Here is a 21708-nt window from a genome sequence, read left to right on the forward strand (position 1 = left end):
TGTCAGCAATTAGTCCAGCACAGATACATGGGAGTAAACTAAGTATTGGGCTTTTCTGCTTGATGATGTGTTGTAATAATTTATACAATTACTTCTGGATTCTTAGGACAGCTTGTGAGGGAGACTGATTCGATGTCCATGTGGATTGCCATCAGATTTCAGAACTGTGTCTCTTTTTACACTGTACAGACAATTTCCAGTTTGGCTGTGGAAGGGGAAGATACAGAAGGGTATGGAAGGGTAAAGAGAAAGGGTGAAGATCTACCTTTACCCTTCTTTGTATTATCATAACTGTAGCATTGATAACATTTATTACATCTTACCTGTGCAAATATTTGTAAGACACTGGTAGAAGTCTAGGCATCAATATTCCTCACTTGCCTTTTAGGAACTGAAAATTTATTGTGCCTAAATATAGCCCTAGCCAGCACTACCCATGCTTCAGGTCATGTTAAGACACATGAGATCTTTTACTTCTGGTAATAATTTTCTCTACCTAGGTAAAGACTTTGATTTTTCTCACTGTGGTCTTCTGGACAGTGGCACAGAGCCAGGCTATGGTAGAGCTTATTAAGCAATTTTGTAATTTGCCATATTGCTGCACCCCCTTCCAGTTGGAAAATGGGTGAGACAGGACTCTAAGTATGCCAAGGTCTGTTCATAGCTCTGCCTCAATGGACCCTGGGCAGTACTGTTGTTTTTGTCTGAAACTGTGGAATAGTTGTCTTTCCAAAGTATGAAATGGTCCTTCACAGAAATAACTGTGAGCACTCAAGAGTTCTTGGTGTAGTGGGGATAAGGACTGGAATGAGTGATGGCAATCTTCGGTCCTATTTATCTGTGCCATGTTCTGTGTAGTGGTATTTTTGACTTGGCTAAAAGTCTTTGGTTAAGAAGTTGCATTTTGTTTTCTGGTGGTTTTTTAGATACTTTCAAAAACGGTATAAAATCAGTACCTTTTACCATGTTTTTGAAAACAGAAACATGGTCTGTTCCTGATGATTGGTGAATTCAGTAATTTCACAGAACATGAATAGCAGTAACATCTGTCCCCATCAGACAGTGGGAAAAGCACTAGTTTCTGTGGGTCAATGTTTCTGTTCCTTTGGAAGTTTTGGTAGCTGGTAGATCTTATATTCAGGACCTATGAGTGAAATGTGGACCTATGTGCCGCTTTTAAGTTTATTGTCATTGTGTTGTGAGAGGTTTTATTTTACTCAAATTCCCCGGGGCTGCATTTGCTATAGATTGTGATTAAGAATTTAATTTAAGTATCTTCTGCCATGATTCATTGATTTTTATTTTTTTTTTCTTTTACTACAGGGAAAATCCTTTAGGTAAATGGTGTACAACACGCCAGCAGGGTTTGAGCTAACTGTGGTATTGAGGTTGTACTATTCTAAGTAGTGGATGTAAGAGCTGCAGTAAGTAGAGTATATAGAAAAAAGAAATCAATAGTTTTGGTAGTTTTATTCATCCTTTGATAGTTTTATACATCGTATCTGGAAGTCTCTGTTGTATTTCACTTTAGCTTTAATACTCTCCCTGTATTTCACTTTAGCTTTAATAACCTCTTCATGCATGAAGGGACCCGTGAGAGGCTGAGATTGATTGGGAGGATCAAGAGAGTGAAACAAAACATACAAAACTTTATTTTGTTTTTTGTGTTAGGGCTTGACCCCAGCCAGCAACTGAGGACCTACCCATTTGCTTGCTCATTCCCCTTGTCTGCTGCTGTAAACAGACCAGTGCCCAGACTGCCTGGGCAAGAAGTTTTTGGAAAGACTACCCACCAGTTTTATTGCTGATCATGACACTATACAGTGTGGTCAGATGGGATCAGCTGTCCCAGGTGTGTCCCCTCCCAACCTCTTGTGCACCCCTTGCCCACTGACTGGGGCAGCAGAGTGAGAAATAGGGAAGGCCTTGACACTGTTCAGCAGCAGCTAAAATATCCTTATGTTGTCAAGAATGTTTTGGTCACAGATCCAAAATTAACTCCATCCTAGCAAGACCCACTGCCTTCAGTGCATCTGCAATTTCTGTTGCTTTTTTTCAATATTAAAGTACGTGTTACTTGCATTTGAAGAGAGTGTGATAAATCAGGAGATGTTTCAGAGTTTCTGTAAAAGCAGTGAGATTATTATTGATAGAAAATAATCTGTCACTTTGATATGTGAAAAGGTTGAGAGACAGAAGCTACATTTTCAGAACGGCAATGGGCAACTCTGTAGGAAAAAAAAAAGAAGTTGTATATGGATGAAGAAGACTGTGAGGGTCATGTGCTCAGATATATCTGACTTGAAAGTGGAAACACAGAAGTGTTGTAGGAAGGAGCAGGCAGTCCCTTATGTCATCGAGATAAAGGAGGACAGAGAACAAGTTTGCAGGCTTTAGAATGATTTTCCTAGAAGTCCAGAGCAGTGGAGCACATCAGCAGGAGGGGGTGCAAAAGGGTTTGTGCCCTTTCTGATGGCAAGATGAGAACTTATGGAGGGTTTAGGTAGAATCTGAGACAGGGGCCAGGCACCAGGAGAAAGTGGAATTTGAGATTTAATTTTGGGCTACCAGCAAAAAACGTGGGAGAGGGGACATGTTCTAGATGCCAGTCTTTTCTTATTTCTTTTTCTTTTTGACCTCATCCAAGAATCATAGTGTATCCTGAGTGGGAAGGAATCCACAAGGCTCATTGAGTCCAACTCCTGGCCCTGCACAGGATACTCCAAGAGTCACGGTCACACCATGTGCCTGACAGTGTGATCCAAATGCTTCTTGAACTCTGCCAGGCGTGGTGCTGTGACCTTCCCTGGGGAGCCTATTCCAGTGCCCAATGGTGTTTTTTGGGGAGAAGGGCCTACAGGATAATAGGAAATGGTGGTTGATGCCCCAAGCTTGTCAGTGTTTAATAGGCATTTGGACAGTGCCCTTAATAACGTGCTGTAGCTTCTGACCAACCCTGAAGTGGTGAGGCCATTGGACTGGATGATTCAAATGAAATATTCTGTTCTACTCTAAATGATAACTCGGGTCTCTAGCAGGTTCTCATACTCATTCTACCCTCATGAAAGAAATAAATTGGTAAATTGGAGTTGATCCCAGTATGGACTGTCAGTTGTTTTGTTTATTAACGCAAACACTGATTGACTTTTGTTAATTGGAAATTTTATTGAAGTTCTTGTGACCATTATGTTATAATTAATAAGGCAGAACTTGAGGGGCTGTCCTTGGCTCTCAAGTGTAGGCAACCACAGATTTTATTAACATTCAGAAAGCTCCCTCTCTCTTCTATAAACACTCTTGTTTTCAACATGGCATGAAAACCTTTCTATCATGTGTAATTGTGAATGCTGTGCTGCTCTGTGGAAGAAGATGTGTTAATCAGTATCACAAATGGTTTTGGAATTCCTGTCTTATCGCAGGACAAAATTTATGTGGAGCAGAATAAGGAATCTCTTGCAACACTTAACTGTCTGCTTTTTAATTCCTTTGGAACCTCTACATATGCTAGACTTTCTTTCTTTATTTGAAATAACTCCAACTATTATTGTTTGCAGCATTTATAAATCTTACAGTGGATGTAAACTTTCTTACTGTTGTTTAATAGAATAAAAGTCATATTTTTGTTCACCTGAAAGAAGATAATAGCAGTCAAAACTGAATATTTGATACATTGTTAATTGAAACAAGGGTCTTTTTTTTTTTTTTTTTTAAAGCATATATTCTTACTGGACAGCATTTAATTAGGATTTACAGTCCATAGCAGAAGACTGTTAACTGATCCCCTTAGAGATGCAAATAATTCTATGGGATTAAACTAGATACTGCTTTTTAATCCCCTTGTTTTGTTAGGAACAGATGGACTTTACTTCTTCAGATCATCGTCCAAACAAAAAAAGAAAGGTAGCAAATCAGACAGTACTGCTCTACTGACTGGTGTGCATGTGTGTGTGTATGTGTGTGTGTCTGTTGTGGTTAAAAAGACAATCAACTAAAAAAAATAATTTAAGTAACGTGCTGCAAAAGCAGAAATAGTTGTTACAGTTGGAATCAATGATAATCCTCTACCTTGGGATTTCAGAACAATAGATAATGAAAGTGAGATGTCCGATTTGAAATTTCCACACACCTAGCTGAAAATTCGGATAATCTGTGTTCTTAAATTCAAGTGTTTGCACTGCACATTTCTCTTGCTAAAAGAAACTGAGTAGGTGCTGTGCAAGGGCAGGATGGCTCCGTTGCATGAGTGGTGTTTTCCACCACGGGAGAGTCTCTCCTTCAAGTCAGTGGCGTATTTCAGAAAATGTATTGTTTTTCCTTGAGAAGGGGAGAGATAATGGTATTTTTGTAAAAGGTGACAAATGCTTCTACAAGTGATGTCTGAGAACCAGGGCACTGCTGTCTTTGTCAGCACCTGGAATTCCTGCATGAAGGAACCCTGGTCACAAAAGAGACTTTTGCAGTGTGGCTTTTGTGGTGTCCTCACTGCAGATCTCTGTATGTCACAGACCATTTAGCATTTTTTTATTTTGCAAAAAGTAACTTAAGCTTCCTGCCAACAAAATCACACACTTTTATTTTACCTCCAAGTATTTCAGGTAAGATTGCATTAATGTATTTTGTACGTAGATCAGGTACTTTGCTTCTGAACAAAATCAAACTGCCTATTTTAATTGAAAATCAGAAATCAAAGAAATTGCCTATTTGCAGAGTTTCCATAGACCTCTCCTGGTCATGTCACCCAGTGACTTTCCCCAAAAAAAGCTCCTGGTGTTCCAGATCAGGCACTTAAGTGGTTGTAGTGGAAAAAACCCCAAACCTTCCATATGGTGCATTCACTTTTTTTTCCACTTAAATTGAATAGTTTTCTTCAACATTCATCTAAATTCATTATTTTGTGGTTTGGGTCCATGTTGTGCCTTCGTCTTGCTTTTCCCCTTCCCTCCTCTCCTGGTTTAACATTAATCTATTGTGTTGAGTAAAAGACAAATGATATTTCTGATTTTGCAGCATTGTGTCTTGCTGAAAAGTATTTCTGTTTAGAGATATTTTGGTGTGTATATGTATATTTCCATGCATATTTCTACATTATTAATTCATCGAATTGAATACTTTATGAAGAAATAAAGGATGAGTCAGGTCTGTTTTGCGTGTGGCTTTGCTGTTTTGCAGATTTAACATAAGTTATATGTATATATCAGAAAATACTTTTGCTTTCAAGGACACTAATACAAATATAGTAAGCCTGATGCTATTGCTACTAAAATGGCAACTCAATGATTTCCATAATCAGGCTTCCCAACAAAGTGTTTTCAGTCAGAACACTGCTCCCCTCCGGTGTCCTGACTCACTGGGATGAGATAACTGGCTTTTGTTTGCACCCACCAGCCTTCTGTTAACATTGTTGATGTGAGAATGGTCCTTGTGCTGGACTGTGTGGGGGTGGAGGTATTTTCTGTTGAAACACAGAAATTAACTGCAGCTTATCTCCTGTTCTCATGTACACAACTTGTCTAAAGTATCTCTTGAGAAGCAGTCAAAACATCAGGGTGAGAAATTAAACGAATAATTATTCTTTCTTTTCCTCCCATCTCTAGAACAAAGGAAGAATTATGCACGAGACAGTGCCAGCAGCATATCCGAAACGTCCCAGTACCACGTAGAGGTGAGATGAGCAGTGATGCACCAATTACAGCCTTCAGTTACCTGCAGCTTTTTTTTTTTTTTTTTTCTGCCTACATGATTTCAGAGGATACATGTGCTTGAAGGCACATACATCTTCCAAAATATCCTGCCAGCCCGAGGTCGCTTCGGAACAGATTACAGTGAAATGTCTCAAATTCTACGGCTTTGCCATAATGAGCTGAAATTTTAGATACAGAGGAATGTAAGCAAAGTTGTGTGTGGTTTGGCAAACGGACAGGACTTCTCAATGGGGTATCAATTCAACGTGTTGTGCTGCCCTGTCTCTGAACCTGGCTCGTTACAAAGATGAGGCGGAGCTGAATAACACCGTGCTGTTGGCAAGGCACACTGGATGATATTTAAAACCAATACTTTGATCAGATATAATCAACAGAGGTATTAGAATATTCCTCAAGAGCTGAGCATTAACCCCTAAAAGCCCCAGTTAGTCTGATATATGGTAGTTAAATATTCTGCCTGCAGAGATTCTTCCACAGTATGAAGTGCAGAGTATTTACTTGCTGTCTTAAGCTGCTTTGCAGAATTACTGCATGCTGCTGTCATATTTTATTCAGGAATAAGTATATTTAAAATAGTCTCCAAAGTAAGCCTGAGTGCCTATATGTAGCCTGTTAAGCACTTCTGAATGCAGCACCTCATTTTGTAGTCTTACTTTGACTCAGACTTTCTCCTCCTGCCATCAGGCCAATTGTCATGGGTAAAACCAAGTCTTGCAAATACCATGTATTCTCGGCTCCTTTTTGCTGAGTTTTAAATCAGCTGTAAATTGTGAGATCATATGCAGAAGAGCCTTAATTTCAAGTGCTTCAATCCTATGATCAGCTTGCAAATGAATATGCGTGTTACTTCTTATTGCCTGTTTTTCTTTGGTTTCTTTATAAGAGTTTTGGTCCTGTACTGGCATAGCAATTAGTACTTGTGTTTGGAGTCTAAGCATTCCTCTGTGAGCAACCAGTAGAGAGTTCATTTCACTTCATTTCTTTTAAATACTCTGATTATATGCAGTTTACACCTACCTTCCTCTCTGTAATTACTGAGTGCCATTATCCTGTAATAGAAGAAAGCACAGTTAATTTTATTTATTTATTTATTTTCCAGAGTTATTTAGAACACAGATGTACAGGCATATATTACACTTGGTTCAGCTTGAATGAGTGTTATCAGATCTTCAGTAAGAATGTGAAGCTGGATTTATGCTTGAATAAAATGAAATAATTTTGTGGGTTTTATTGCATGGTTGGCGTGTTGAAGGAGAAATTTACCACCACCATAACAATGACAGGGAAGCCAGCTGAGGTGGTGTTTGGGAAGTAGTGTTTAGTTTCTAGACCATTAATTGAATCTGGAGAATATTCCAAGAACAAAAGTAGTTACTATACTACATTTCTACTATGTTCCACAATAACATGACTGTCCATAAGGTACCTTAGTTAGATGCAAGCTCATCCTGGTTGCCACCAGCACACTAGCTGGCAGCCCTGGAAGAGGTGAGGACACTCCAGGTCAAGGTGGAGGTGGAGGTACATCAGCAGCGTGTCTCTGGGAAGCTTCTGCTGGCATCTCCTGAATTCAGCTTGCCAAGAGGGACAGGTTTTCACTCCTCAAGAAAGCTAATTAAAACTCACGGTTTAATTCCAGCTTTGATACCTGAAAGATGTCAGAATATGCCTTCAAGTCTAACAGCTTAGCACAGTGAGGAAATGACAGAGGATGGCAAACAGCTAGCTAACAAAAATCAGGTGACTTAAAATGGCATTATGGACTAAACAACCTTTCTGGTGTCTTATAGGTGGAATCTGTCATACACAAAGGCACTTTTATTCATGAATAATTTGCATTGCTGTTTCCTGGCAGTTTGAACACTGACACTCCTGAACAATAGGGAAAATTGCAATCATAATTTCTTTTAAATGTATGTTTCATTCACTAGCACTTGACCACGTTTGTTCTGGACCGAAAAGAGGCAATGATTACAGTAGACGATGGAATAAGAAAGCTGAAATTGTTGGATGCCAAAGGCAAAGTGTGGACTCAAGATATGATTCTTCAAGTGGATGACAAAGCTGTCAGTTTGGTGGACTTGGAATCAAAGGTAAGATCTGTGAATGACAGTCTCATTTTCAGAGAGAAAGGAAAAGGGAGCAGCAGAAAAATGATGTATGTGGGATTGAGGGCTTTAATTAGCTTATTATCACTTCCCCTTTTTAACTCATGCAGCTTTTCTGAGATCAGGACACTGTATAGTAAGGTGGTGTTTTGTGTTTCCTTTTTTTCTTTTCTTTTCTGGCAGAATGAACTGGAGAATTTTCCTTTAAGCACAATTCAGCATTGCCAAGCTGTGATGAATGCATGCAATTACAATTCAATTCTTGCATTAGTATGTAAAGAACCAACCCAAAACAAGCCCGATTTGCATCTTTTCCAATGTGATGAAATTAAGGTAAGACAATAATGGAGATCTGCTATGACTTATTTGAATAGGGGAGATTTTATGAATTGACAAGTCCAGTGGATAAAGTCAAATGAGCTGATTCACAGAAAACAGTTCTTTACTTTTATTCTTATAAATATGCCATAAGTTTAATGCACTTATAATATCAACACTACTTACAGTATATTAGAAAATGTAGTGTAGTACATATTGCAAGAGAGTGATCTAGTTTGTAAGCTGAATCCTTAGTGCATGTTCAAATACATCCTTACTATAAATACTGATTCTTGGGCTCCATAACTGTTAATTTAGGTTTCCAAATGTGTAAAGCTCTGAAAAATGTCTATGGTTTGCATTCACACTTCTGAAAAGAACAGTTTAAAATAGTTTGAGTTATCTCAAATTTATTTGATAATCTGCAATGAACTCATCCGAGCCCTGAATCTCACCTAGTTTTTCCCCCCTTTTTTTTTTTCTCTTTTTGTTGCTGAACTGTTAAATGTTCTCTATATTCTCAGCTCTCTTCATCTCTGCTCTGCTGGAGAGATCATGAAAGGGAAAATATTACTTGCAGGAGGGGCAATAGAGATTTGCTTGTCTCTGATTAAAATATTATCTTCAAGTGTAAATTATTTTTTTAACATATTCTGCAATACTTCTTTATTTCCAGGGTTCTAAATTTTAATTTCTGTTAGTTATTCTCTGTAAAAGACATTTCTTTAAATTCAAATGGATAATTTCATGGGGATTTTTTAATTCCTTTGTAGTAGTTTGTGTCATTGTCTTGAAACAACAGATTGCTAAATCACCCTGTGCAACTGTTTTGAAATTGGTATAATGAGGGTGGTGTGAAGATGACTGGCTAATTGGGTGATTTGTTGCACAGAATTTGCTGTTTCAATGGAAAGTGGGATCCTGTCAGAAGTTCAGGTGGTGTTATGTTAAATAATGCAGGGATCCCTTTTAGGATCTGTTTGGACTCAGCTTCCCAGAATGCAGAGGTGGTCTCTTCAGAGTTTCATTTTTGAAGTTGTTCCTCTGTATACAAATCTATGTACAAATAAAAATGTAGACTATATAAGCATGACTTGGAAGTCCAGGATCTCCCCTTTCTTCTGAGGTATTGCTTGAGCCTCTGACCATACCCTGGGTTTTTTTTTCCTTATCCATGAAACTTGTCTGGTTTTGAAGGTTTAGGTCTTTCTCCATTGGCTTTTTCCTGCTTTCGATTAGAAGTTACCATGAACTGCAGGAGCTGCTGCAACAAAAATTAGTTAAAATCAATACTATTTGGGGCATTCAATATTTTCTAAACAAGAAAAATTTTAAATAATAAATATCGAAGAGTGCTGGATTAATGGAATCCTTCCGGGTTTAAGTTCCTCTGATCCCCTAAAGTTTTTTTTCTATTAATTCTGTAATCTTAAGGCATCCTTCATAAATATTCTGTAGTGCAATTCATTATAGCCTGAGAAGTCCTTTAATCCAAAATTCAACAAAGTCTTCTGGTCCTAGCTGAAGTTCCAATTACATATTCCTTCCAAGAAGTTACATAGTCTTATGCATTATCAGGGTACTAGGAAAGACACGGTCCTTGTAGAGACACTGACAGATTTGGGCTTTGACAGCCTTTGTAGGAAATTAATTTGTCAGCTGAAGACATGTAACAGAGCATTCTAAATCCTACGAGAAGCCATGACCTATTTAATGCAAGATCTATTAAAATAATGCTTCAGACATGCATCAAAATTTCACTTGTGGGCCGCTGGTGGAGGCATTCTGCAGTTATGGAGGGGCAGGAATACACAGATTAGGGAATGTTCTGAAAAAATTAATCTTCTGTTACATCAAAGGGAAATTGGAACCTATCATTATTTCTGAAAGGGAATGCTATAATGAGTTACTTTTCTAATTATGCTGCTACTATCTATAGTAGTTTTGTTGCTTCTATATATAGTAGATTTTGGTTTTTTATAGTATAAACAAAATGCTTGAGACAACCAAAAATTATATATGCAGAGGGGAAAAGCAGCTTATGCAATAATGGGTGACATTAGATAATTACAGCTGTTCAGACAAATTTGGTATCTAGATTATGTCTAATGATCATGCTTGAGATTGGGGTAGTGACAAAAATACCAACTCCCAGGCTTTATTCTGTTGTTTGTTCTTTTTATGTGTAAAATAATTTGTCCCAGAACTTTTAAATAATCTAAAGGTCCTATACAGAAAGTGCACGAGGAAATATTTATTTCCTATATCTGGATACTCTAGACAATACCTGATGGTTTCTGCTTCTGTCTCTTTAGGCTAGCTTTATTCATGAAGATATTGAAAGTGCAATCAGTGACAGCAAAAGTGGGAAGCAAAAGAAGAGGCTTGAAACACTGAGGTAAAAACCTAACTTCTTGACAGTGTATAGAATCAAATAGTGTGACAGCATTCAGAAGCTCTCCAGGTTTGCCTGCTGTATTTTGTTGTTTTTTTTTGTTTGTTTGGTTTGGTTTGGGTTTTTTTTTTAGACTTAATAATATAATTCCAAAGCCCTATGTAGAGGTCTTGTTTTAATAATTTTCTCATGTTCTCTCAATTTATAGTGCCATTCTTACCTTTCCCAATTCCTCCTTAGTGATGGGAACAGCTGAGATCAAGATCACTTGCCAGAGGATGGCATTGCATGTCTCAATTCTGCTTATGAATCAAGTAGTTCAGAATTTAAATTAAAAACATAAACGCCCCATAACTCCAAGTAAATAAGATTATGCTAAAAGGTTTTGGGATCTGAAAATGTTGAAGCAGCAATTGAAGATTGAATAATTTTCCTGCCTGCCTGTTTAATGATGCTGAAGACTTCTTGTTTCCCTGGTAGCAAAAGCTTCTTTACCAGTCGGAAAATGTGGGGGAAAGAATCTTTTGGGTTCAGAGAAGATTAACACAGAAATGAGAGGTAGCAAACAGAGGCATAAAAACAAGGGCAGAAATATATTAGATATTGAATGGTGATGGTAGTAGTTGGAATGTTAGTATATAGCTGCATTCTGATAATATCTCTCAATATTACTTACTTTTGTTTTCAGATAGAGAAGTCTCTGCTGGACAGAAACCATTAAATAAAATTGCCACCATTATGTGAATGAGTTTATAACAGTTTTGGCTATCTGCTAAATTCTGATATGCAACTTATGAAATTTTCCTGGAGTAAGGGACACTGCTATAAAAACAAAGCAAAAACTGAACTGTGTCTAGCTTCATTTGCATTTTTAAAATCAGATAAGCAGACTTGACTCTTTGTGGGACCGTAGCAAACAGTTATAAGCACGACGAGGCAGTCCAGAGGGATTCAAACACACTGGATGTGCTGGGAAACTAATGAGGTTTAATTGGGAAAAGAATGTGGGTCAGTACATCTGTTGGGACAAATAATCTGAGGTATCAGTCTCTGAGGGCTGTGAGGCCAAGAGGTCATGGTGTGTGGCAGCTTAGTGCTGGTTACTCCCTGTCATGTCCTGTGCCTGCTGGCACTGGGTCACAGAGAGGGACCCTCCTGCCTGACATGACATTGTTGAGTTGCTGCAAGGTTATTAACAAATGAAAGGGCACTGGAGGAAGGAAAGTCAAAGGAAATACTTCATTGTTGTTGTTCACTGTTGAAAGGCCAAGCAGCTCTGACATTTTATGGTGGCCTTGATGAATGCCGTGAATGAGATGGGATTATAAAGACATGAATCTAAGGTGAAGATCTTGCTTTTAAACAGAGGTGTGGAAAAGGGAGATGGGGGTCCGTATGACAGGAGCTGTTGGGATTTTGTTGTCTCTTGGTATCAAGCTGCAGAATGGCTTCAAAGACCTCTTTGTGGTATTAAAAATGACAGTAAGAACTGGAAAAGTGGAAAAATGCATATGGGAACATGGACACATTTGTATCAAGGCAGGATGAATAGGTCACTGTTACAAAAAAGAAAATCATCCAGTAAAGTGGTTTTTGTTGGTAGAGTTTTAAGAAAAAATGACTGGTTAGATTTAGGGACTAAATACTTGCGATGGCTGAAAGGTAACTTCTAATCTTCTAATTTTCTTTCCCACAAAAGGCAAGTCCAGGCAGTACGACTGCATATGGGGGTAAAAATGGCACCTCCTTAACCCAAGCCACTGAGTTTAGCCATGTAAACTGGCAGATCTCATCATGTCCTTTGTCACTGCTGGGGGATTTCTCAGGTGGCAAAGGTTTGCCAACCCCGTCATGGAGTGGGTTTCCTGCTGTGTTTAGTGTATTTGCACATCGTGCTCTTGAGTAGGGCTTACTTGGCAGGTCTGCAGTAGATGTAGGGAACCAAACAGGTGTTCCAGTTAGAGGCCCTGAGGCAGCGACTCAGCCAGAGGCCTCTGAGATAATGCAGGAATCCATTAAAAGACCTTGGGCAGCCTGGGAAGGAGAGAAAAGAAGCAGCTAATTCCTGTGAAGGAACACCTGTCTTGGGTACCTGCACTTAAAGATAAAAATAAGACAGAGAAAACTATTTTAGGCTAACAGCACTTATAGAATATATATCGGTATGTATTTAGCAATAGTAGTGTGTTATTAAAAGGTTTGAAAGAAGTGTGTAAACTTAAAAATAGATCCCTGTGTGCCTTCTTTTCTGTCCCTTAGAAATCAATGTGCTAAGTGTGATAAAAGTATGTTATTGTAAACATTGGATGCCTTTTTCTGCCATTTATGCGGGGACGACAAGGACGAAAAATAAAGCCTCAAATAATGCAGTCAGATTGTCTTTCTTAACAACTAAAAGACATCCAAAAAAAGTGCAAAACTGCGTTAAGACAGATTTTTAGGCGTCGGCAAGAAGAGGTCCTTGCGAAGGTCTTCTCTGATTAAGCAGTAGAGAAAGAGAACGTTTTTCCTTCAAGTGTCACTCGCGGGCTCTCTCCTCTCCCTCCAGAATGATCTCCAAAGCTGACAGTGCCATCCCTCCTCCGCCACGGGCACCGGCCCCGGTGCCGCCGGGGACCATCACGCAGGTGGACGTGAGGAGCCGCGTGGCAGCGTGGTCGGCGTGGGCTGCTGAGCAGGGCGACTGTGAGTATGGGGTGGCAAGCGGCTGTTCTGGGCACTGGATTTGTGTGGTGCTTGGTGAGAACGAAAATAATTGAGAAAGATCCGCTTTGATAAAGATCCCAGCAACCGGGTGCAGAAAATGGTTGTACAAGGTCAGCCCTCTGCCCTCGCTGAGAGCAGATATGAGTATTCTCTGAGTCTGGTTTGAGATGCCCCGAGCCACTGTCCCCTGATCTGGGGAATGAGATCTGACTGTCATAATCTGACTTGTCATTTGCTTTCATTTATCCATTTTCTGAATGTCTATTCAGAACTGCTTTTGTTTGTGCTTAGCTGGGTGAGAGTGTGGGCTACTGATTTTAACCTGGGCTTCTTTATGAACATGGTAGCATTCACAGAAAACAGTACTTTTGGAACCTATCATTATTTCTGAAAGGGAATGGTGTAAGTTACTTTTCTAATTATGCTGCTACTATCTATAGTAGTTTCGTTGCTTCTGTATATAATAGATTTTGGTTTTTTATAATATAAACAAAATACTCAAGACAATCAAAAATTATATATGCAGAGGGAAAGAGCAGCTTATGCAATAATTAGATGTTAACTTTCATAACATCTAATGGTGCTCTCTTCAGTAATAGGGAGAGCGAGGACCACATATTTTGGACAATTAAAGACTATAATCAGGGATTAAAAGGTGACTTGTGCATTATTTATTTGTGGGTCATTTATCTTTGTACCGTATCATTTAGTCTACATGGCTAAAGTGGTTCTTTGTATTTTTTTTTAAGTTATTTTTTAAAGCCTTACCCAAGAAATGCTGTAGCGTTCCCAATTGGTTTGGATTGGTTTTGTTTGGTGGTTGTTGGTGGGTTTTTTGCATCTCTAAGGGAAACATATTTTGATCAGATTTCTTTAAAAAAAGTTCTTCAGAAAGAATAAAGTTTCTTCTATAAAACAGACTGCTAAGGTTAAGGTGAGGTCACATATGGTTTGTTTGTTAGTTTGGGTTCTTTTAATAATAGATACTAAAACTGTGGAATTAGAAGATCTTTAAGTCTTTATTATTTTTGGTTTATTAAATTATATCTGTATCACTTAACAAAGTTCACAACTATGCAAAGAAAACAGCTGAAAATGTTCAGAGCAAACTGAAGTGTTAAGAATTATTTAATCTATGTGTCTACAGTATTACATCTATCTTGAGTAATGGCTAACCTGTTCTTCTGCTTGACTTCTCACCTCAGAAAAGTTTCATTAGTTTGTCAAGTGTCGTGCCAGACCAGTTGTGGATCTGAGTTCCTGCAGTTCCTTTTATTCTACTCGTGCAGATCTTTTCTAAAATGCATTTACTGAAATCCCACCTGTTCACGAACACAGTGCAGCACTTAGTGTAACTTAAAAATGCAAAACTTGTAATTTCTCAAAACGTTCACCCTTGTTGTTTTCAAACAAAAGTCACTGACTCTGTCCACTGTTATTTGTGAGTACTGGTTCTATCACATCATAACCTTTCATTTCAATGTTGCCAGAACTGGCATTCCTTTTTGCTAATTGCCTTTTACATCAAAATTGTCTCCAAAGCCATGGCTGCACTCTTTCTTGCTTACTTCTGCTGGAGAAGCTTTCAGCATATTTTGCAAAATAGGGTGATTCCTAATTATGTTGTATTTATAATCTACCACTTTGTGCTGAAATTTTTTGATTTTCAGCTTCTGTGGTTTACTTCATTTATGCAGTTAAATTGACTGAAAGCACAGACTTAGCTTCTTTGTGAGACTTATCAGGATCAGGCATTAGGGCACAGGACTTCCAGGTTATGTGGAGTCCTTGCAAAGTGAATGGTGCAAAGAGTTTTGTCCATCTTTTTTTTTTATAGTTCTATGGTTTAAAGCATAAGCTATATAGAAAATATTATGTACTAATATACTAATTCCACATATATGGATGTTTTATTCTCTTCTTCCCTTTATTGCAGTTGAAAAACACAGGCAGTACCATGAACATGAAGAAACAGCAGAGATGATGGCAGCCAGGATTGACAGAGATGTTGTAAGTGAGAAACTACAAATGTCTGTTAAATTTTGCAGCTCTACTTTGTGAGGAGACTTTTTCCACATAGTAAATTCAGTTCTGGAGAAAAGCTTTCCAGACAGCCTCTGCTTGTGTGGTAGATCTAGAAATGAACAGGTGGTAGTTCCTTTTCCTTAATTTTGTTCTTTAAACAGAAAAAAAAGCGTGGGGGAATGACAACACATTGAATGTGATATGAAGTTTTCTGCTGTAAAGAACTGGAAATACAATTGTGATTTTTTGCAGTAGACGAGTTTTAGCAAACTATATAAGGAGTAAAAAATTCCATCTGTTTAGTGGGACTTGGATATGTGTAATATCTGGAAAATAAACATGATCCTTTCTGGAGACAGGTGGACCATGTTTATTTCTAACCTAAAATTTTCTTGCCTATAAGCAACAGCACTGGGTGTGTGTGAGATCAAATATTGTCCCATTTGTCAGTTGTAACTTTCTACTTTTCCACTCTCAACAGCATTCAGAGGGTCTAGAGAAAAGCATGTTGGGACCTGCTGAGTTGTTACCAATGTGTTTTCCCCAGAGTTTCATTCATTCTCATCCACTTGCTCTTTGAAATCAATTCTTCAAAGAGTATTTCTCTACAAATAGCTTAATTTGTAGGGAACTTCACCAAATAGCTTAACAGTTAGTACTAAAGGACATAATGCAGCTATATCCTTTAGGTAAATGCTGTCCATTCAAATAATTAGAATTTTTTTTCATGTGCTGTGAGAGAGAATGTAATGTGTGAACAAATTGTGTCATTGCAATCTGAACTTAATAATTCTGTTGATCATATTTTAAAAATGTCCAGTGACCCTAAGCTTTTAAAAAAATTAGATTTTAAATGCTTTACATGTATGTAAAGTTAAGAACACAGTGAATCTGAATATGGAACGTTCTAGCATGAAATTTGTTCCAAGGAAGCTGTTGGTGTGTGAGAGGTCTGGATGTTTCAATTTCTGGAGTACTTCTGCTATATATTCTGTAGAGAAACTGTTGCTTTTCTTCCACAGCAAATTCTGAACCACATTTTGGATGACATAGAGTATTTTGTTACCAAACTTCAAAAAGCTGCTGAAGCGTTTGCTGAACTTTCAAAGAGGAAGAAAACTAAGAAAAGTAAAAAGAAAGGACCTGGAGGTAGGATTTCTCACTGCAGCCAATTCAGTTTCTCTAAGGATCACTGAAGTAGCCAGCAAATGTGTCTTTGTGTTGCTTTTTTTTATCAGTGTGGTAATTTTTTTTCACTTTGAGCACATAAATTCCTGTGGAGTATATTCTTAGAGGGAAACATATAAAAACCACTTGCTTGAAGGCAGTGGGAAGTGACTAAATAGAGATGTGACCACAGAATATGCTCCTTGCTCTGCTTCTGTATTTAGAAAATTCTGTAAGTTGATAAATTTATTGTGTATGTATATGTTTACTGTATCTGAAATACTGATAGAAGTTATATACATATAAATGAATATATAAATATCTCATTTTGTTCACCAGAGGGAGTTCTCACTCTCCGTGCAAAACCACCCCCTCCAGATGAATTTGTTGATTGCTTCCAAAAGTTCAAGCATGGCTTCAATCTTCTGGTAGGTGACTGTTCATGGATATGTTGGTGTGTGACATGCAATAAGTTTTTTTTCCTGGGAGAGCTGATGCTAAGTATAACTTGATCTTTGTTTTCTCTGCCACTACAGATTAATTTGGGTGTCAGTTTTGCTGCATTTGCTTATGGCTTATTCCACTAGTTTGGAGGGAAAAACTCAAATTATGGGGAAAGATGAAGAGGAGAAGGAAGAATCAGTAACATGATGAATTTGCCTCGTAGTTATTTTTAAGTTTTCTTGGAGGTTTCTGCTATTCCAGAGGGTCTGAATTCTTGTGGTTGATGCACTTGAGGGAGCTGCAGAAGGTTATTTTGTCTTTGGGAGTGCATTAATAAAGTTTTCTGCCTAACCTTCCTGTTGTCTTGACCATGTAGAGAAAAATTCTGGGGCCTTCAGTGCCCAACAGCTGCCAGCCATGCAGAGGTGGTCACACCATCCAGGGGATTGTGAGCCTGAGTCTGCACTGTCTTGGCCTCCACTGCTCTTTCAGAAGGAGCAACCCCACAAGTATTCTCTGCAGGAATGCTGATATACCTGGAAATGTAATCTTGTTTGGTCCTTGGCTGGCACACAGGGAGATAGCTCAGCTGAGGCTTGACTGGTCTTGGACTTTCACCTTTTCCCTCTCCATCCAAGGCTGATCTGAGGCAAGATCAGGGCTGGCCACCTGTGGCCTAGGTTGGCCTTTGAGCTTTGGGGTGCTGCTCCTCAAGTTCCCTACACAGTGACTAGATGAGCATATTTCTTTTTCAGCACTGTTGAGTTTCTTCTTTTCCTGGTTCTTTAAAGCCTTTTACTTAGGAAATTTGAGTTTGAATCATAAAAGAATTTCTAGGAACATCTGTTGGGATCACAGCTCTGTTGTGTGTTTGCCAGCATCACCAGCTGTGGCCTTAATTTGCTTTTATTGAGCTGTGCCCATCAGACTCTCTGTGCTTGTTGCCATCATTACCACAGGGCCTTCTGGGCTCAGAACATTCCATCCAACAAATTCCTGCTGCTTTGTAGGTTCTCAGTAAGCAGAGATGCTAATTCAACAGCCTTCTCTGGCATCTCCTCTCAAGTGGGAATCTCCTATTCAAGGGAGGCAGCAAGTGGGACACCTTCAAAGCATTTACTGTCAGATACTGACTGTTGCTTCCAATTGCTGGGGAGGCTGTGCCAGTGGGGAAAACTGGGCTTGTATTCACTGAGCCAAACCAGCTTTTTTCTTCCTCCTAGGGAATGAATTCTGATTGCTAGGCTCTGAGAGATATTTAGAAATGTTAAGAATGTCTATTTTTTAAAAAAACCTCTTTATCAAGTTCTGTGATTCTGACCTTAAAGGGTTGCTGTTTAGAAGGGGGATGGATGTCTCGGAACATGCTTGTCCTCATCACTAGTGCTTGTAGTGTCCATTTTTTCCCATTCTTCTGCCTTCTGCCTTTAGATTCATTTTTTATCCAAGAACAATCTGTGCATCCTTGAAATCTTTATCTTCTGTGCAGGAGGAAAGCAGTTCTTGTTTTGGTGCTCAGCAGCATCTAGGACCTGGTTTCTAATGTTGCTCTTGAAGAGTTGTGCTGTAACAGTGCTTTACTTCAGCACCATTGCAGGAGCCACAAAAGCCTCACTTCCACAAAAGTTCCACTTCCTGACACTTCATGACAGACATGGAGAACTGTATAAAATGCAGAATTTTGTTTAAGAATAAAAGGAGTAACTAGAAGAATATAATCTTTGCCAGTAGAATGGAAACTGTTTTAAAACCCCATGTTTTAAAACCCCAAAGTTTCTAGAAAATGCCTACCATCTGTCAAAAAACTATGCTGGGAGTAAGTTGTAATGACTGAAGAACAGAATATAGGAAGTTATTGGAAGTAAAAACACATCCTCCTCCTTCCTTCATTTGGAGGGAAATACTGGAAGGCTAGATGTAAAAGCAGGACAAGGCTAGCCAAAAGCAGTTTGAGGAACAGATGGCAAGATGCAATAAAAGCTACTATAACTTTTTAAAACACATTCAGGCATGCTTTTTATCTGTGGAGCCTACAAGGCCAGTGGGTGATATGTAAATAAAAGAAATCCTCCAAGAAGCTGTATCAGTGACTTTTAGTATTTCTTCTGAATTTTTTTATATAATATCATTATTGTTTTTTGTGTGCATGTTTACTTGGAAAAGCTTTGATATTATGTTTTTTTGAAAACCATTTTTTATTGGCGGGGCACAAGAGATTATCAATTTCAAATTGAAGAACTGATAATGGGTTAAAGAACAGCAGATCCAAATAGCAAATTAAAGGCAGATGGCTAGAAACCCTGTTTGAATGGGCACCATTCATCCATCTATCCAAAAACTAAGTCAGCAAACCACACAGTATGTTACCTCACCTCCTTCAAACTGCCTTTCTTCCAGAGGAATAGAAGTGGTGAAGGTAATGCTGATAATCCTTAAAGTCATTCCAAGGATCTGTGGCAACCAGATATCTCTGAGATACCTGCACACAGGGTGCAGTTTGTAGGAATGTGTGTTAACATGAGGAAGAAGCAAACATGCACCTTGCAAAAAACAAAATAATGTCTTCAGATCCACCTTTTCTTTGATCTTGTTTCTTTGGTTTTCCAAAACATATCCAGCAAGCTTGCACAGTTCCTAAAGAAGGTACTGTGAGATTGAATGTAGCTTGTTAGATACCTGTAGCTTCTTAGATACTTGCTTAGTGAAATAGAAAACAAAATATAGGGCAAAAATATCAGTTCTCAAAGTGTAGTAAATTAGCAGTGAAGTCCCACACGTGCCTCTGCAGAGGCCATGGCTGTCCCACATATTTACAGGTGTTCTGGCAAATGGGGAGCAAAGTCTACAAATGTAGAAATATCTCACAATATCAGATAAAGGGACAGATGAAATTCAGTATTGATAATATGATAGTCGTGGACAGGTGAGGAAAAATCTCATATATAGAACAAATCAGAACAAAATGTTGATGTAATAGAGATTCCTGGGAGAAAGTCATCTGTGTTTAATGGAATCAACCAAGAAAATGTTGAAAAACATCAGGGGAAAAAAAGACAACAGAAAATTAACAAATAAAGAGCATCAGTATGTCGTCATGTTTCCTGGCCTTATTTTGTTGCCAGTATAGCAAAATTGAAGAAGATGCAGGGAGGACAAGAATGCTCAAAGGAATTAGTTTAGCTTGGAAAAGTCCAAACTGAGGAAGAACATAATAAATCTGTAAATGATTATGAACATCGCTGGAAAACGCGAGGGCAGAAGGGCAGCTCAGCTTTTATTTGGAAAAGAACTTACAGAGCACTAATGAGAGGGGTCAAATTTCCAAAGGAGTTGCTGCTTCACAAAGCATGTAATTCAGCTGTGGAACTTCTTGTTTTGCACAATAGGTGCTACAATATACATGGATTCAAAAACAATGGGATGAATGAGCACTTACACTTCAGACAAAACACTTGGTTTTAGGACCTGCGACCTGACCAGGGATGACCATTATTATGTAAACTATTTACTGTCATAATAGTTAAATGTTTCTTAAAATATATATTTTTTTTTTCCATTCCTTCAGGCTAAGTTGAAGTTCCATATCCAGAATCCTAGTGCAGCTGATCTGGTTCATTTTCTCTTCACCCCACTACAAATGGTAAGCTTTTACAATTTTCTCAGCGTTTTCCTTCAAAACTTGTGTATTTATATGCTCTGTAACCTTTTCAAGGAGCATATCTCAGTATGAGGTTTTCTTTAGGAAATAATTTATGTCCTCTTCTGCATATATGCCCACCTATTAAATATATTTATTTAAATGTCTTCAGCTTTGTGTCATGCTTTGCCGTTATAATTTTTAATTAACAATAAAAAATGGAGATATTTTGCATAAAGAAGGAGGAGAGTTGAAAGCGTGTCTGTTTAGTTGAATTATGTGTGGCTTTGATCAGTAAAGCAAAAATAACGTTGCCAAAAGTGGGTCTAAATAAAAAATGGTTGGTGACCAGAACAGCAGCTCTTCAGCAATAAATAGTTTAGTTAACCTGCAGGACATTCAGACACATTGGCAGCACTGTAGGCACTGTGTATTCACAGTAACTTCTGTACTCACAGTATGTATGTTGTTTGTATTCTTTTAATCCTTGGATTTAGGTGGTACAGACAACAGGAGGTCCAGAGCTTGCTGGTACAGTACTCAGCCCCCTCTTAACAAAAGACACCATAGACTTCCTGCGATACACTGTCACCAGTGAGGAGGGACAGTTATGGATGTCCTTGGGTGACACGTGGACCAAAGCCAGGTGAGGAAAAGTCTTTGCAGGTTTTAGAGGAGATCTCTAAAATCGAGTTTACTGACATGCTCTTAACCAGGTTATTCAGCCCCCAGTAAATTCAGTAGTACTTTGTTAGGCTTTGGACTCTTCAGAACTACTCCTTGAAGTTTTTAGAAAGGAACTGTTTAGCTTCACTGGGTTTTGGGATCTCAAGGAGAGAGAAAATGCAGACAGATTTTTTTTTTTTTTGTCTGTGATCCAGAATCTCTTGACATAACCTTTTGCAGTAATTTTTTTTCTGAACTGTCCCTTGCATGTGTCCTGTTGTTTTTCACCATTATTTTTCCAACGCATCCATCTGGACTTCATTAAAAATCAGTTTGAAGAAGCTGCAATAAAAAGATGACAAAATATTAAAGAATAGGATACAGATGTCTATTTTCAATTTCCAATAATTATTAAAAGTTAAAAATCTGCAATGCCTTTACTTCTTTAAAAGCATCTTAATGCTATAAAAATGTTTATAGTTTTAAAACAATATTTATTGACTGAACTGTGCTACATGTGTGTACGTTGCATTTAATGGA

At 38.3% G+C, this 21708-nt stretch overlaps 1 protein-coding gene across 4 annotated transcripts in view; it reads left to right on the forward strand.

Moving 5' to 3' along the window:
- EPS8 (epidermal growth factor receptor pathway substrate 8) overlaps positions 1 to 21708 on the forward strand; it is a 136289-nt gene that overhangs the window by 84513 nt on the left and 30068 nt on the right. For all 4 annotated transcript variants that reach the window (XM_032687235.1, XM_032687232.1, XM_032687236.1 and 1 more), the window contains 10 exons: positions 5595 to 5662; positions 7634 to 7795; positions 7994 to 8143; positions 10444 to 10526; positions 13072 to 13208; positions 15166 to 15239; positions 16277 to 16403; positions 16761 to 16849; positions 20431 to 20505; positions 21000 to 21148. In XM_032687235.1, the coding sequence (XP_032543126.1) occupies positions 5595 to 5662; positions 7634 to 7795; positions 7994 to 8143; positions 10444 to 10526; positions 13072 to 13208; positions 15166 to 15239; positions 16277 to 16403; positions 16761 to 16849; positions 20431 to 20505; positions 21000 to 21148 (1114 nt within the window). The remainder of the gene's footprint in view (positions 1 to 5594; positions 5663 to 7633; positions 7796 to 7993; positions 8144 to 10443; positions 10527 to 13071; positions 13209 to 15165; positions 15240 to 16276; positions 16404 to 16760; positions 16850 to 20430; positions 20506 to 20999; positions 21149 to 21708) is intronic.

Source organism: Chiroxiphia lanceolata, chromosome 5 (assembly GCF_009829145.1).
Source record: "Chiroxiphia lanceolata isolate bChiLan1 chromosome 5, bChiLan1.pri, whole genome shotgun sequence".
Taxonomy (NCBI): Eukaryota; Metazoa; Chordata; class Aves; order Passeriformes; family Pipridae; genus Chiroxiphia; species Chiroxiphia lanceolata.